This window comes from Ambystoma mexicanum, chromosome 3p (genome assembly GCF_040938575.1).
Source record: "Ambystoma mexicanum isolate Mex_15411 chromosome 3p, UKY_AmexF1_1, whole genome shotgun sequence".
Classification (NCBI taxonomy): Eukaryota; Metazoa; Chordata; class Amphibia; order Caudata; family Ambystomatidae; genus Ambystoma; species Ambystoma mexicanum.
In genome coordinates, this window is record NC_090925.1 from 76,311,511 (window position 1) to 76,327,319 (window position 15,809).

At 45.5% G+C, this 15,809-nt stretch overlaps 1 protein-coding gene across 1 annotated transcript in view; it reads left to right on the forward strand.

Annotated features, from left to right (window-relative positions):
• The first annotated feature begins 857 nt into the window (after positions 1–857).
• The window catches only part of LOC138579492 (killer cell lectin-like receptor subfamily G member 1), a 300,846-nt gene continuing 285,894 nt past the window's right edge, over positions 858–15,809 (forward strand). The window contains exon 1 of the mRNA XM_069649814.1: positions 858–1,125. Within this exon, the coding sequence (XP_069505915.1) occupies positions 1,086–1,125 (40 nt within the window). The 5' untranslated portion in view covers positions 858–1,085. The remainder of the gene's footprint in view (positions 1,126–15,809) is intronic.

Below are 15,809 nucleotides of genomic sequence, written 5' to 3' on the forward strand. Positions count from 1 at the left end.
TTACTTTAAACCGATTAACACACTGGCAGAAGCTATGGTAAGAAGCTTTGAACAAGCATAATGCTCGCCTCCGTCTTGACATAGAATGAAGATTCCCCCTGCTAATAGCGCAGGGAGCTCTTGATTCTATTAAAGACAAGGAGGCGAGCATTACTTTCCCACCCTAGATCCACGGGAGAGTTATAGATGATGACAATGTAATGTTCTGTGATATGTACCTGAGTGAATAACAAGTTTTCCTCCTGGAATAGGGTGTGTATCCGCCGCCCTAACATGTACTGTTGTTTCCGTCTTAGGAGAAGATCAGAAGAACGGATGAGTACGTTCAAGAAGAGAACAGGGCACGTTGACCAAGATCGCAAGTTAGAATGCGAGGGATCTTTTCCGCAGAGTTCTACAGTTCAGAGAATTTTCGGAACAAGTGGACAGTTCAATAATGGTTACGATTGCAGTTGAAAAGCAGTCAAAGAAGAGGAGGTTACAGGAAGAGGAATGACTAGGTCACATGACCAGGACACTGGGAACAGGGCCTAGGGTTGATGGGAAATGAAGTTTTTTGAAAAAAAAAAAGAAAAGTTTGGTTTTCATCGGAAAGATGGACTTTTTATTTGATTTGTTGAAACTGCTGGAGAGCTAATAAATAAGAAGATGAAGCATAATGCTCGCGTCCTTGTCTTTAATAGAATCAAGATCTCCCTGCGCTATTAGCAGGGGGAATCTTCATTGGCAAGCACAGGCCCAGATTAAAAACATTGTGGTTTCCTGAGTGGGCCACCTCTCTGCACAGGAACACGCACTTGTCTTTTCACAGCCGTGGCCTTGGCTCGTGCTTTTTGGTGTTGGGGTTTGGACTTTCTGAAAAAGAGGTTGCTGTTTCAATTCCTGAGCGCTCTGAGGTTTTTCTAGACCACGCAAGCCCCCACATGGCATCCTGTCCAGCAGTCTGTGCAGAGAGGGGCCGTCTGTAGGCGGAGTTGGAAACCAAATGGTGGGGTCCTCTTCCTGTCACAGCATCAGAGGCCTCCGGCTGTAACCAGGCGTCCTATGCAGGGCCCCTGCACGTTTCTCATCCCCAGAGTGAAGTCATGGCGCGGGCAGGAGGGGACCCCGAATCGCAGGAGCAGGGTGAGTTGGGGAATCATGACAGGAATGCACACTTCTAAGAGCTTCCGGTGACTGGTGCCATGGGCCTGCTATCTTAAGAACAAGGGGTGAAGTTTCAGGCAGTAGTCGAAGTGTACGAAACGAAGTAGTGGAACTATGTTCTCTGCTGGTCTGCCCCGCTCCCCACAAACCCCATCCCTACACTCCCTCCCACACACAATCCAAACCCCCAAACAAACACACCTGCTATTTATGGGAATGTGCAGTGCAGTGCACTGAAGTGCTAGCTTCAACTTCCTCCCACACTTTTATTTTAAAACAAAAGCATTCCAGAACGGTTTCCTTTTAAAATAAAAGTATAGGAGCTGTACAAGGTAATTAAAAAAAAGTATGGGAACACCGCTCCCGACCGCTCCTGCTCACTTCGACCTCTCGTTTCAGGAGGTCCTGCAGATCCACCCCCATGTGCAAAGCCGGCCATCTCGTGAGTCATGCAAGACAGTTAAGGCAGCTAGAAAGCTTTCCTGGGCGTGTGTGCAGTGCTGCAAATGGAAAGGATGTACTGGCGGAACCCTCTCCTCCTTGGAGGTGCAGGCCACAAGGGGTAGATGAAGAGACGCAGTATCTCTTTAATAGAACCCAATCCTGGCGATTTGCATAAAAGGATCCCGAATTTTACACTTGAAACGTGTCTTATTGTGATCCAGTAAGAAACCCTTTAGAGCGAATATTGAAAGTTGGGCTCTGCAGTTTTGATTGGTCACACTACTCACTTAAGTAAAACAAGCGTTGGCAATGCCAATAGTTTGGGCGTTTACGGTTGCACTTTGCATTTATAGGCACAAGGGTGCAAGGAGGAGAGTGCAAAGTTTAAAAGGAGAATGCGATAAGAATTGTAAACAAGGGATAATATTTTCCTTGGAAGATTATACAGACAATTGAAACTTTGTAACTAGGCATTTGCAATTATGTTGGATAAACTTGCATGCATTCAAAGTGACTGAGTGATATTCAGAGCACTCCCAGTGGTCCCATTTGGATTCAGTTAAAGGCTGTGTGATATTCTTTTGTGTGATGGGCGTTTGACATCAATTCTGCGCCTCCTGTGATTTGGGTGAAATGCTGCCACTGGCAGTGGAAGCATCCTTTCACCCTCAAACTGTGTGCTTTGAACTTGCCCAGACCGATGATCACGCAGCTGCGTGCGTTAGTCATTGCCCCCCTCTTGTTATGCAACATAGCACACTTACACCACACACCGCAGCCTGACCTGCCTCACTGGGAGACACAGTTGGGGGGGGTCCAACATATGGGGCTTCAAAAACAATTGTGTTTTGGAGGCTTAGGTGGTATGGCATTTGAATCAGCAGAGCCAGTCTTTCCAGAATCTAAGTCTGTTTAACTCCAAGTGACTTTCCCCAAAACACCAAAGAAGTGTCAAAAAGTTAATATTAAGGAATTTTGCCGACTCAGCCACAGTGACGTTTTATACCGCCTTCCTCACCAAACTCTTTATTTTTAGGACCACGCTGCTGCTCCCCCTCGTCCCCATCCTCCCCATCCTCCAGGGGCGTCTCTTACTGGTAGGTCCCAGACTAGCGCCTTAGAATTGCTCTGCGTAGCAGCATCACTAGGTTAAATGGAGGAAACTAGAGCAAATCCGAGAAGAGTTTGGAGCGATTCCCTGCCTCATCGCCCACGTGACTGAATCAGTGGTCGAAGTGAGCAGGAGCGGTCGGGAGCGGTGCTCCTCTACTTTCTTAAATTACCTTTTACAGCTCCTATACTTTTATTTTAAAAAGAAACTTTTCAGGAATGGTTTCTTTTTAAAATAAAAATGTAGGAAGAAGTTGAAAACTTGCACTGCACTGAACGCATGGACGTCATTTCACCAAAATGCCAGGGGTAGCGGAAGTGACATCACATGACCCTTGACCCCCTGATGACATCATAGGAAGTGATGTCATTTGACCCCACCCAAAAGTGATATCGCGGGAACCGATGGAACACAACCTTTTACCGTTGACAAAACAGGAAGTAGCATAACATAGCATTGTACACTATGAAAAATATGGTTACGATATCATTATAATGTGATGTACATTTCATACAAGAATGGATCGCCATATGTATCGTTAAGACGAGTGTGTATAGGCCCATATTACCAAATGTGTTATTATATAGCGCTTAAGCGCTTTACATAGAAGAAATATACACACAATATCACCCAACCTGTGTCGGTACTCATTTATGGACCTCAGAAGGATGAAATGCTGAGTTGAGGCGTTTGAGAACAGACTAAATCCGTGACTCACCCCCTGAAGTGTGCCTGCAATAAACCTTTAATGAGTCTAGCAATTATTGTATAGAATTCCAGAAAGACACATTTTTTGTCATTCCTATTCATTCTTATTTAGGTTTAGTGTGGAAAGTGTTAGGCCTGTGGCCCTCATGTTCTTATTTTTCTTCTTTTTTTAAGGGGCCTGAACAAGACAGCCAGCCCCTCCAGAAGTAAAGAGCCACATGGTGCTGGCCACAGCCCAGGAGCTTGCACTGCAATAAATAAATAAATAAATAAATAAATAAATGGTTCTTTCTTTTTTTAGAGGTCCCAAGGGAGACCTCAGAGGTTGCAAATGACGTCCCTGACTGAACATTCCCTTGAACAGCAGGTGCAAGTGTTTGAGGGGGGTGTATTGCGTGTGGGAGGGGACTTGGTGGTGGGGTTTGTGGGGAGTGGGTGCAGGCCAGCAGGGAACATAGTGCCACTACTTCTTTTCGTACACTTCGACCACTGGACTGAATAGTGTATGACGTTAAAAGCAGCTGAAGTTTACCAGGGGTCTACGCTTGATTACATTGGCCAGTGGCCTCAGGAACAGACAGCACTGCAACAGAAGCTCCGTTCCACATATAGAAGCACAGAAGAAAAAAATATCTTGTGTCTATGCATACATGTGTGTGCACACATGCATGCGCATGCGCATGTGTGTTGTGCGAGCATCAAACCTCTGAGAGATGTCAGAACTCTTGATTCCCATCAGTGGATTAGACAGGCATTCTGGCAAGAGGACACTGTAGTAGAGGTAAAGGTCAGAGCACACTTGCCGTGGGGGGGCCATTCCCTGTCCCATTTTCTGTGACGCGCCCAGAGCCTTTGCTGTCTACCATGAATACTGATAAATCAATCCGTCAAACAATGTCCTTACTAAAACTCAATCAAGAAAGGTCATGTCGTCCTTAGAGGAAAAGAGTAAATTAGCATCAAATTAGACATGAAATCATCACAGCGCTCAGTCAAAAATGATAACAGCGCTCAGCACAATTAGAACATGTTAATTGTGCTTTTCATTAAGGTAGTGCTCTTTGAATGTGAGATGAAATGTCACTGGTGTAGGCTGTTAGGGAGAATTTTCATTTTTGTGCTAAATTCCTCCCACCTTAGAGACACCCAGCTCTTTTGCTGCTGGGCTTGGGACTTTTTAATGTTAACTCCTGAGTGAGTGGGACCTTTTTCTCCCTCTCTCATGTGTTTTTACCTGATTTGGATTTTGTGTTTTTCACTGTTTTTGGAGTCTGACAAACTCCATAGGCATCTACTTTTTGTATGGTGACACAGTGTGACAGAGAAATCCTTTAGATTTGAACTACAGTTCCCAAGAATAGTAAAGTGAAATTGACTTAACTTACCTTTTCTCTTTGTAGGTCCAGCACAGCCCATCTTATGTGGAGTGCTGGGGGTTACCTAGTAGCCCCTTATCCTACTCTCTCATGTAACATTTTTATCTTGCCCTCACTACTTTAATTGGCTGGTGGCAGTGGTTTCATTTGTCCTACCCTTGTGCTTTTCTACCACAGGATGAACCATTAACTGCAGTACAGCACCCATGGGTAACCATTTTGTCAAAATGGCTCCTGTCTTTTTTTCACCATTTTCTGTTTGTGCGGTCTTTCTTGGGTTTTACTCTGTGTGTTGACACAGGTTTGAGCCCTTTGTTTGTTCTGCCTTTGGCAGGTTTCAGCCCTGAAACCTGCCCTGTCTCCAGTGTGTCTGGAAGGACAGGATGTGAGAGAGGGTCCCGAAACTCCCCTGTCCTTTTTCTCTAAGAATGCCTGAATGAAACTAGTCCTGATTGGCAGGCTAGCTGTCCTGAAAGGACAGCCACCCTGCTGTGTGATTGACAGCCTAGGCTGTGCATTAATGGGAGAAACCTGCTCAAAAGGCAAGGGTCTTGGGACTACAGGTAGAGGTGACCACTGGAAGAATGAAGAAACTGAGAAGAGAAGCCGCAGCAACCTCCTGCACCTTAAATTGCCTAATGAAACCCTTCTGCTGTGCTGATCTCCTTTTTCACCAAGACATGAGAAGCTCCTGATGGAACAACTTCTCCCCTTTGGTTATTGGGAACAACTATTCCCAAGACAAACTTCTCTAGTATACCATCCCTTACTTGCTGTGCCTCTCCATTGTTGTGGAAGCCCAATGGCAGGGGTCGAGTGCAACTTCTGCCGCGAAACTAATCTTGCTAAAAGCTCCAGGAGCCTCCTAAGGATCTTTCAGAAGCAAGACCTCTAGATCCAGAGTCCCCTCACCGGAGTGCAGGACTGAAGGGGCACAGAAAGTCCAACCAGTGTCTTTTGTTCCGCATCAGTGCTGTTTGCTAAGCGCTGAAACTGCAAAGTGCCACTGACCAGAAGAATACCTGTAGCTACCGACGACGATCCTGAGTACCGCTGCAGTAGCCCTCCAGACATCCTGCCTCTTGTCCCCAGACTGAGGCTCAGGAACCAGGGCCTACTTGGCTGTAGCAAGTCGAAATCCAGCTGGACTCAATTCTTCTAACCAAATGTACTTTTTCAGGCCTGGGGTACTTACCTCCCCGCCATAAGTCATGTGGTCTCACTTGAGAGTTTCACCTGCTTAATTTTTCGAGTTGATTTCCACTCCCTTTGCACAGGCATCCCAGATTGTGTCACTACAAGTGATTTTCCTGAACTCTCTAACTTTGTGCAAGACTTTTATCCAAGAAGTGCATCAGAATCATAGACTTGGTCCGAATGAGTTTGGCTGCACTGCCTCCCTAAAGACACTCTTCTAAATCCATTGACTTTGATATTGCTTGTCCCTCATTGGTTGTAGCTTGTTGTGTACTGTTACTGCTAGAATAGGCATATCTAGACTTCATTGGAGGATTAAGTTGTTCTCACCTGTTTTAAGAAACTGTTCTAACGGTTTGTTACTTCCCTTAACCCTTTCTTCCTGAAACTCAGAATATATAAAAGTATTGGTGTGATATATAAATGCAAATACTATCCTTGTGACTGAAGTCACCTCGCGGTGTAGGAAAAGTGTGTGAAGCATATCCAAAGATTATACACTAGCTTCACTAATTCTGCAAATTAATTCCAAAGTTTACTTGAATTGTTACAATCAATTGCCTTTTTAAAGAATTCTTCTTTAAAACTGATGTTAGACAAATACATAACTATTTATAACTGAAACCTTGAATATAAGTGTTACCTGGCTACCTGTATTGACTGATTTCATCTGTACAGCTATACATCCTATATTTACACCTCTTGAGATATGCCTGGCTGCTCAGTCACACTACCAACGTGTATAGTACAGGCCTATACCAAACGTGGGTTACCTAATACCAAGCAGATTAGACTCGTGTAGTCTCACAGAGTGTGAATGCACCAATTCTTACCCAACACAGGCATCCGCAGAAAAGAAGATTGAACAACTTTCAGTAGACAATGTGCGACACCTTCATTAACATCAAGTATCGCAAGATTGCCGCAGCTTTTTCTTTTCTCACATGAAGTATCAAAGCCATTAACCATTTCAAGTCCCCTCACACTCATTGGCGCTCATTGGCGCTCTCTCTCTCCGAACTGGCCCTTTCTGTGTGATTGATGCTCACGCAGCCAAGGTCCAGGAGAGCTGGCGGGTGGGCCCGGTGAGCATGGAAGAGATAGTGGAAGGTGGCTTTGTACAATATACACAGAACTCCACCCGCCTCCCAGCCCTCAGATAGCAGTTCATGTGATATGCCCACCTCACCTTTTAGAGAGATGATCTCGTGCTGGCAGTGCTTTAAATGAAAAAAATTAAGCTGCCTTATGGAAGCCGCCCGACCAGGCTCCGGTTCCCATTTAATGTTTGTGGCCAGGGGGGCTTCGGCTCTGGATCGCCGATCAGTAGAGATGGGGAGGGCTGCGTCCTGCCCCGGACAATGCTTGTTGTGTCAAGCGGTGGGTGAAGTTACCGGCTAAGTGCGGCGTGCAATGGCCTCCACCCCCTGGTTCGCCTGATGAGCTTCTTGTCTTTATTTTCACGCCAGGCGTGTGCCGGGGATGGCGGCAGTAGCGCCAGGCTGCAAAGATCGCTCCCCGTCAGACAGACATTAAAGATAGTCTGACAGGAGTTCAAGTAACAAAAATCATTACTGCATGAAAATGAAAATATTAACAGGCATATAGTTAAGTGTAGTAAATTTGCTCCTACTTCGGATCATTCACAGCTCCCCAGCAAAAGCAGCAGTTTGGCAGACGTGAGCGAGAGGGTCAAGCCCTAGTGCTTTGGCCATTTCATCTCCCAGGTGTCGGCAAGTTGCCAAACTCCCCTTTACAGTTTTTTTCTACATTAGCAATGTTTTGGAAATATTTTGATGGTTACACCACCAAAAAACGCAAAACCAATAAGTCTCTACATTGAAGGACATATATACCAGTCCGGACAGCTACAAGAAATATGTGAGGCTTTGGCTGTTTCTGTACTCTGTTTCTCATGCCAAGTCTCCTGAAATTGTCTGTTTGTTGAAATGTGGGTTGCTCGTGCATGTGATAATTCGGCTTCAGGACAGATCTTGCTGGGAGTTTCCTGTTCTGAAGCCGAGTTGTCACATGCACGAACAACACGCGCTTCATTGAGCAGTCTGCTTTCAGAAGACTAGGCAATGCTGCAGAGTCTTCTGAAATCCTCCTGCTCCTTGGGTGTTAGTGTGGTGGGCGAGCCCCTGGGCCTGGGGACAGGTTGCCCACGCTGCCGTGTTACAGCCCATTACCTGCACTATGTGTGTGTTCATTGAAGTCTATGGAAGATGAGGGGCTTGTTGCAGGGTGAAAATATCTCAGAAGCATGTAACATCCCCTGGATGAGGGTGAGTTGAGAGGTATGGGAGATTTACAGTGATTTATAATGTGTAGAATACATACAGGACACACAGAGCCTAAACAATTCCTAACTCACTCATGTTGTCAGGATTTAAACATATAGGAGCTCATTTTGCTCCAGGACGAAAAGCAGCATACACAGGTGTGTGCTGCCTTTTCCCCTTGACTTTGTACTCCGCCACCTCATGTCAGGCAGCATTTACTTTTAATTGTGAGCACCGCTTGCCATGGAGCGCTCACAATTACAGTTAACCACTGCCCAACACGCTCACATTTTGGGCAGTGTTTAATTTTCATTGTGAACACTGCTTAACAAGCCTGGCAAGCACTGGTCACAATTACAAATAAACACTCTCTGACGTGCAAACATGTCGGGCAGCGTTTAATTGTAATTGTACACGCTGCCTGCTATGCCTGCACAATGGATCATGTAAGGGTGCAGAATGAGGCGACTGACCAGGAGATGGCATTTCAGGGCTATAGACTTTTATTTCTTAATATCCAAAACCTATCTATCCCTAATTCTATGAGGGGACTCCTGCCGCAACCTAAAGATGAAAGGACACGTCAGAATGTTCGTCAAATCAAAATTCACACTCCTCAGTCAAAATCCTACTCATATCCCTTACATTTTAGCCAAAGTATTATAATCCAAAGTAAGGTTCTGTCACCAGGTGAATGACTCCCTTCTCCTGGTGGGTAGAAAAGTATTTTATTATTTAAAAATTATTGTTATAATTGTAAACAACTTTTCAATAAGAATTTATCAAGATTTACAGAAATGTGAAAATAGAATTACAGGTATGTTTCAAAACAAGTCATACAATAATAACAAATTTAAAAATAACGTATATGTTAAAATGGAAAATAGAGAAATAAATGTCATTGGACAATTGGAAGTTTCAAAGAGGCAAACAATGATGACAAACGAACATAGCACTTAGTAGCAATACAATAGCTTGATCATACATGGAAAAATATGGTATCATTGTTAGAAGATCTTGCAGTGGATTTTATAGGTCGGTTTCTAATTCAGATATCTATTTTAAGAGAGGTTATGAGTTGTGTAATTGCAGTTTGAACAGCAACCATTTTAGCATGGTAGAGTCTTTTCCATGGATTCTATTAAGTTAGTATTTTATACTGTTCACAGTATGGTTTAAACAACATAATCCGCAGATTGAACAAAGCAGGGCATTCAGATAACAAATGTTGGAGCGTTTTGTGATATTCTTGATTGCAGCAAAATGTACAACATTTTTCCTGTTCAGATAATTGTTGACGGACGTCAAGCTTTCAGATCTTGAGTTTTGCAAAGATTTAGGCGGAATCAAAGAAAAATACTACGTAATTTAGAGGTTGGAAATTTAAGAAGATTGGGTTCTGTAGATCTCAGTTTATTTTCTACAATAGGATTCTCTTTGCACACTCTAAATTTTACATAATTCCAACGTATTAATCCAATCGGATTGCCATAGTTTGCATTTGGCTCTTATTGGATTTGATATTAGTCTTTTCTTGAAACAACACATGGTCCAGGGGCATTGACTCCCTTCTCCTGGTTTTCTCTCACCCCAGACCCCTGATAATGTTCAGAGTTCTTTTTACCAGATTAATGACTCCGTTCTCCTGGTATATGTAGCAACTACACAGTTCCTCTTGGAACCACGGGTATGACTCCCTTCCACTGGTCTCTCCACAACACCTGTACTTGAAAGATTATAATCCTTTTACCAGCAGAATGACTGCCTTGGTGGTATTGGCGAATATGATCTGACCCACGGGGAATGACTCCCTTCCCCTGGATGCTGCTTCACAGATGTGACAAAGTTTACTTCATAATAGTCCTCGGCTTTTCTCAGCCACACTTAGTGTCCATTTTCCAAATTCCAGATTTTTCTCTGGGCTTTTTTTGATTATCTCTTTAAGGAATACTTTCTTGAACATTCCCATTTTTCAGGTACGGGTCCCGATTCTTCCAAGGTGGTCAGTGGGCTTGTCTTGGCGACTACATCGAGGGCAATCCCCTCCAGTATCCCCTGTAAACCTTCTAGGGTTCGAAACCCTTCCCTGGTGGCCAGTGGACTTATTATTATATTTATTGAGCCACAGACCTAGCTTTGAGAAGCAACAGAGCGCTTTATAGACGTATACAACAGTACAGATGCATAACAGAGGACTTTTCAGAGGTAACAACAGAACAGATATAAAGTGGGGGGTAGGATACAGAGAGGCACAGAGGAGGGTTATAGCTGTACCGGGATGCGAGGAGGAGAGTGGCGGGCGTCGAGTAACAAGTCAGGTGGCACAGGGGGAAAAGTGATGGCCTAGGTGTTGAGGAGAGACTCCTTGAAGAGGTGGGTCTTGATTTATTTTCTGAATTTTAGGAGCGTGGGGGCGAGTCTGATGATATGATATGGCATTTATAACGCACCTATACACAAGTGTTTCTAGGCGCGACAAGACAAGGAGGGGGAAACAAAAGGGAGGACAAAAGAACGATCTTACTAGGCCATCTGTCATTCAGAACGCGCACGAGCAGGGAAGGGGGGAGGGGAGAAGTGCTGAGGGTGGTGGGAGGGTGGAGAAGGGCAACAAAGGAGAAAAGAGTACAGCCAATGGATGGCAAGTGGAGGTACTCATAAGTGCAGCCAACGGGTGGCGAATAAGTGCTACAGAGGGGACTGGTGGGTTACAGATACAGATCACAAGTGCAGGGGAGCCAATAGTCAGTGTGGGATTGCAGCTGCGCAGACAGGGGCCTGGGCCCGAATTCAGAGGGAACCAGGGGACCAGTGCATGGATCAGGCAGGTGATCAGCAAGGGAGAGGAAGATAGAAGGCAGAAGCAAAGAGAAATGTCTTGAGTTGCTTCAGGAACAAGAAATGGTTCTGCTCAAGTTTCAGAGAGGCAGTGAGGCTGTTCCAGAGGGCGGCCCATGCCGAAGAAAGAGATCTTTATATATAATAATAATAATAATTATTATTATTATTATTATTATTTTTATTATTATCTGCCACCAACTCTTTGCTTGGAAAAGCGACTGACCCTCAGAGAGTTGGAGGTTGAAGAGTAGAGAGCTCGAGAAGGCAGATATTTAGGAAGAGGGAGTTGTAGGTAGTGTGGTCCCATACCCCAGAAAGCCTTGTGGACAATTCAAAGGGTCTTGAACTTGATCCTTGCCGCCACTGGGAGCCAGTGAAGGGATTTCAGCTGGAGAGATACGATCCCTGGGCTTGAGGCCAACGACACGTCTCGCAGTCCTGCTCTGGATGAGTTGTAGAGGATGGAGAGTAGAGGCAAGAAGATTTAGAAGAGGCTGTTGCAGTAGTGATTATTATTCACTATTGGTCCTGATAGTGCCTAATTTATCAAACCAGTTTTAGAATAGTGTTTGGGATTCACTATACAATATCATTTTCTCAATGGCAAATTTTGCACATTAAGGGTATTTCCACTTTTATTTTTTTATTTTATTTTTTGGGAATTTATAATGCACCAAAAAGGTGTTTCAAGGCTTAACAAGACAAGATGGGCAGAGGGAACAGGGATGAAGAAAACAAAAAAAGGTCCTACTAGGCCTTGTGCCATTTGGATCGTGCAAGTGCATTAACGAGAAGTGCAGGGAGAGCTGAGGGGGGAAGTGTCGGTCAGGGCGGAAGGGTCCATGGGTTATGCGAGTGCCATGGCTAGGTCAGGGATATGCAGAGAGTGTGAGGGAAAGAAGGTCCACAAGCAAATGCGAGGGACAGTGCTGGAAGAGAACAGTGGCATGCAGTCCCATCCAGGCTAGTGTAGGGGAGGGACCCCCCTAAGGGGAAGTGCAGGTTGGGGGTACGGGGATGGTCAGGGGACACCAAGTGCAGGGGTACTCATTATCATAATATTTTGAGTCTCATTTCTCTCTTGTAAATAGGTTTAATTATTAATCTGGTCCATATGTTGCGGAGGTGAAATGAAAGGTCTGATACTGCAGGTAAGGGAAGTGAACTTCTTTACTAAGTTCCAGTGGCAAGTTACATACATCAGGTAAGTCCAAGGGTAAGTAAGTAGGAAGATACACTGGAGACATCCACCGGCCTCCTCTCAGGCTGCTTCACTCCAACTGACCTTTATGGAGCTTACAGGGGCACTCACACCCCAACATTGCACAGGCATAACATTCCATCAGGCATTCTCTCAGGAAAGCGTTCACGCAGGACAAAGCAGGTAACACAAGACACAACACTTTGCTCTAGGTTACTGTATGTATGTATGTATGTATGTATGCATGTATGTCATGTGCTACTGTCTTGTATTGTGAGTGTTCTGTCGTGTAGGTTGTCTTGACAGCGATGCAATGACTACTTCCGGCGTGTGCTGCCCTAGCCAAAGAGAACTGCTTGCTGAAGATTTCTCAAGCACTTGGCAAGCAGTTGAAATGTTTAAACAACGTTTCCTAAGCAGTGACACGAATGTCTCTGTTGATTGGCTGTTTATTTAGCTAATTTACATGCTGTGTGCCCTATGCATGTCTGCATAGGGCTCAGTAAATGCTTGAATAGGACATTTTGGGAGCAGTTTGCTCGCTTAGTTAATGCTCAAGAAATGCCTTTCATTTTGACTAGGGGGTCCCCTCTTTCTTTCATGCTGTGACAACATTACAGATAACTGGTATGTGGCTTGTGTGTCAGTATGCACGTCCCCCAATATCATCATATTGATCTTATGCTGTGTTTCAGTGAACACCAGGGAATGCCAAGGCTCTCATTAGTTTGGAAACTGAAACTGCACTGGTTACCTGGCCACCCTCTGATCTCGGGCCCAGGTCTCCTCCCCCGCCAGTTGCACTCCTGCACTGCCTCCCTGCCAATCCCCGCACTTGGGGACTGTCTTCTGTATCCCTACAGTCCCCTATCAGCTCTTGACTCCTGATGTCTGCACTTACCCTTGCACTTGCCACCAGCTGGCCACACTTTCTACTTATTGCTTTTATTTATTCTATTCATCCCTTGTACTGCACTGTCCCCTCCCCCTCCAACCCCCACCCCCACCTTTCCCCTTCCCCTGCACTTGCGTAATCTGAATGACACCTGGCCTAGTAAGATCGTTGTCTCTGTCCTCCCTCTGTTTCCCCCTTCCTTTCCTCGTCGCGCCTTGAAACACTTGTGTATAGGGCAATAAAAATGCCATATCATATCATATCAAAAGATGAAGGCCTTCTTAGGCATATTTGGAGAAACCCACCTTCCTGTGATTCAGTGCTGGAAGTTAAGGAGGTAGTGGGTTGAGAGGCCCACATCTCTCCTGCTGAGGCGAGGAAAGAATAGTTGCCATCACCAAATACAAAGGTCTAGAAGCACGGACTAGGAATCAATTTGTTGTACACCAAGGCAGAACCTTGGTTTATTGCTCCAGGTTCTAGAAACCTTCTAAGGTTACTGGAGAGAGCTTTCAGGAAAAAGCTCATCATTATCCTAGTAGACCTGAAACAGCTTAAGAGCTTTATTGGTGCCCCACAATGAACAATACTTGGGTATTGGAGACTTTGGAGTCTGAAGTATACTGACAAAAAGATGTTCACCCACAAGAGAACCCTGTGCTCATGCGTGCCTTCCAAATTGGCAGAACCATGGGAATTCAGAGTCTGACAAACCTTCTTTTAGCTGCTAACGATGACGGGAAGTTTAGCATGTTTATAGGAACTGCTTACGTGCATCACAACTACTGTTCCAAACACAATCTATCCAAGATAAACGGGCCAACCTGTAACCTTTTGCCGTTCCCGAAGACCTGTACTTCTTAATGTACAGCTTGATGGCAATCAGAACCAGGGATCCATCCATTGAATGCGATTTCTCCTCTGGATCCTTCTGCAGGAATCCATGCCAGGCGCAACGAATAGGAGAATTCATTGACTGGTCAAGAAGAACGGATCTACGTGATCTCTGCGCGCCTCGTATCGGATCCGAAAATGTTGAATCCGAAGAAAATGGTTGTGCGCAGTGAGCACATGGATCGCACTGCGCCGCTTTTCTGTACTTGCGACCCCCTCTCCCTACTTACCTTTGCCTCCTCACACTTACCTTCATTCCCAACTGTTTGTAGTCTCTTCATCCGTCCCCCTGCAATATAAGTCTCCTTCCCCTAAAGTGGGTAAAGTCTTCCGTCGCAGGTTCCTTTAAAACGCGCTGCAGTCGTTGCATTGGAAGCGGGGGACACCCCTGAAACCGCCTAACCCATTATACCAAACACAGGGAGTGGGAGACACCCCCGGAACTCCGGTTCGGTATAATGGGATTGGACATATTCGATCGGGCCGAATGCGCACTAAACGCGCATTCAGCATTTTTTGCCTGGTAGTTTGCAGCAATACCAAGAAGATCTAGAAAGCATGATTGCATCGTCCAGTATTGTGTCACCATAGTTATCCCCATCCCTTATCTTCTCACATTTGACAAAGTTCTTGAAATCATCATAAAGGGGTGAAAAGAAAAGTCCACTCTTGGACCGCTGAATTACGTAGCAGCATACGCCATCACTGCCTCCAGTGTGATGCTGGAAATGCATCGGAGGGACAGGGCCTCCGTATCCTTGTCCTTTACTGCCTTTTTTATCGTGTGTTCTGTCGTGTTTTCCACGCAGGAGTTCATGTGGGACTCCTGGCGGTGCAGCTCTCTCTCTTTTGGTTTGGTGAACAGACCCATGGGATATCCTTACAGCACCCATGGGTGGGGGTTACAAGCCTTTGCCCCTAGTGTATGTTTTTGGGCACCTGTGGGTGGTCCGCAGAGCAGGGTATGGGCTGGTGGCAGCTCCATGCTGAATTTGACAGGTGCTCTGAGTATCCTCCATTTTGGGATACCCAGGCCCTGCCATTGGAATCAGTTGATTCCTGATAGAAAACAAGATGGCCCCTGTGGCCTCTTGCTTTCTATTGCCTGTTACCTTGTTTTCCCAAAGTCCTGGGAAACCCTGACTCTGTCCCTTCCCCCTGACTGGCTGTTGGGTGGAAGTTCCATATATGGTGTTGTTGTGAAGTCCAGTCTAGACTGGCTGGAGCCTTCCCAGTGACTGTATGTTGTGGGTACACCCTGTGGGTGGGACCTGGGTGAATGGAGTGTGTGACCAATATGCACTTCTTGTTGTGGCTGTCTGGTTTCTGGTATGAGAGACAAAGACTGAGACAGCCCTGCCCGAAACTGGCCTGAACAGTGTGTAGTGTTGAATGGCTGGGTACTTGTCCCAATCCACATTCCTTGTTGTGAGTGTCTGAGAGGGAGGAGGATGGCCTGAATGCGCTGTGTGCCTGATTGGCTGATTGACTACATGAATACCCTTCTGTATGATTGGCTGCTGAGTGCGAGCCAGCCGTGTCGATGAGAGACAGTATAGAATATCTGGGGACCTCTCACCACTGGAAATTGTTCAGAAGCTGTGTCTACACTTGAAGAGTAACGAGAACTGCTGTTCCTTGACGCCCATCCGGAAGAAGAAGACTTACTGTTGCATTTGCTTCGACCTGATCTGAAAGCTGCCGAACTCAT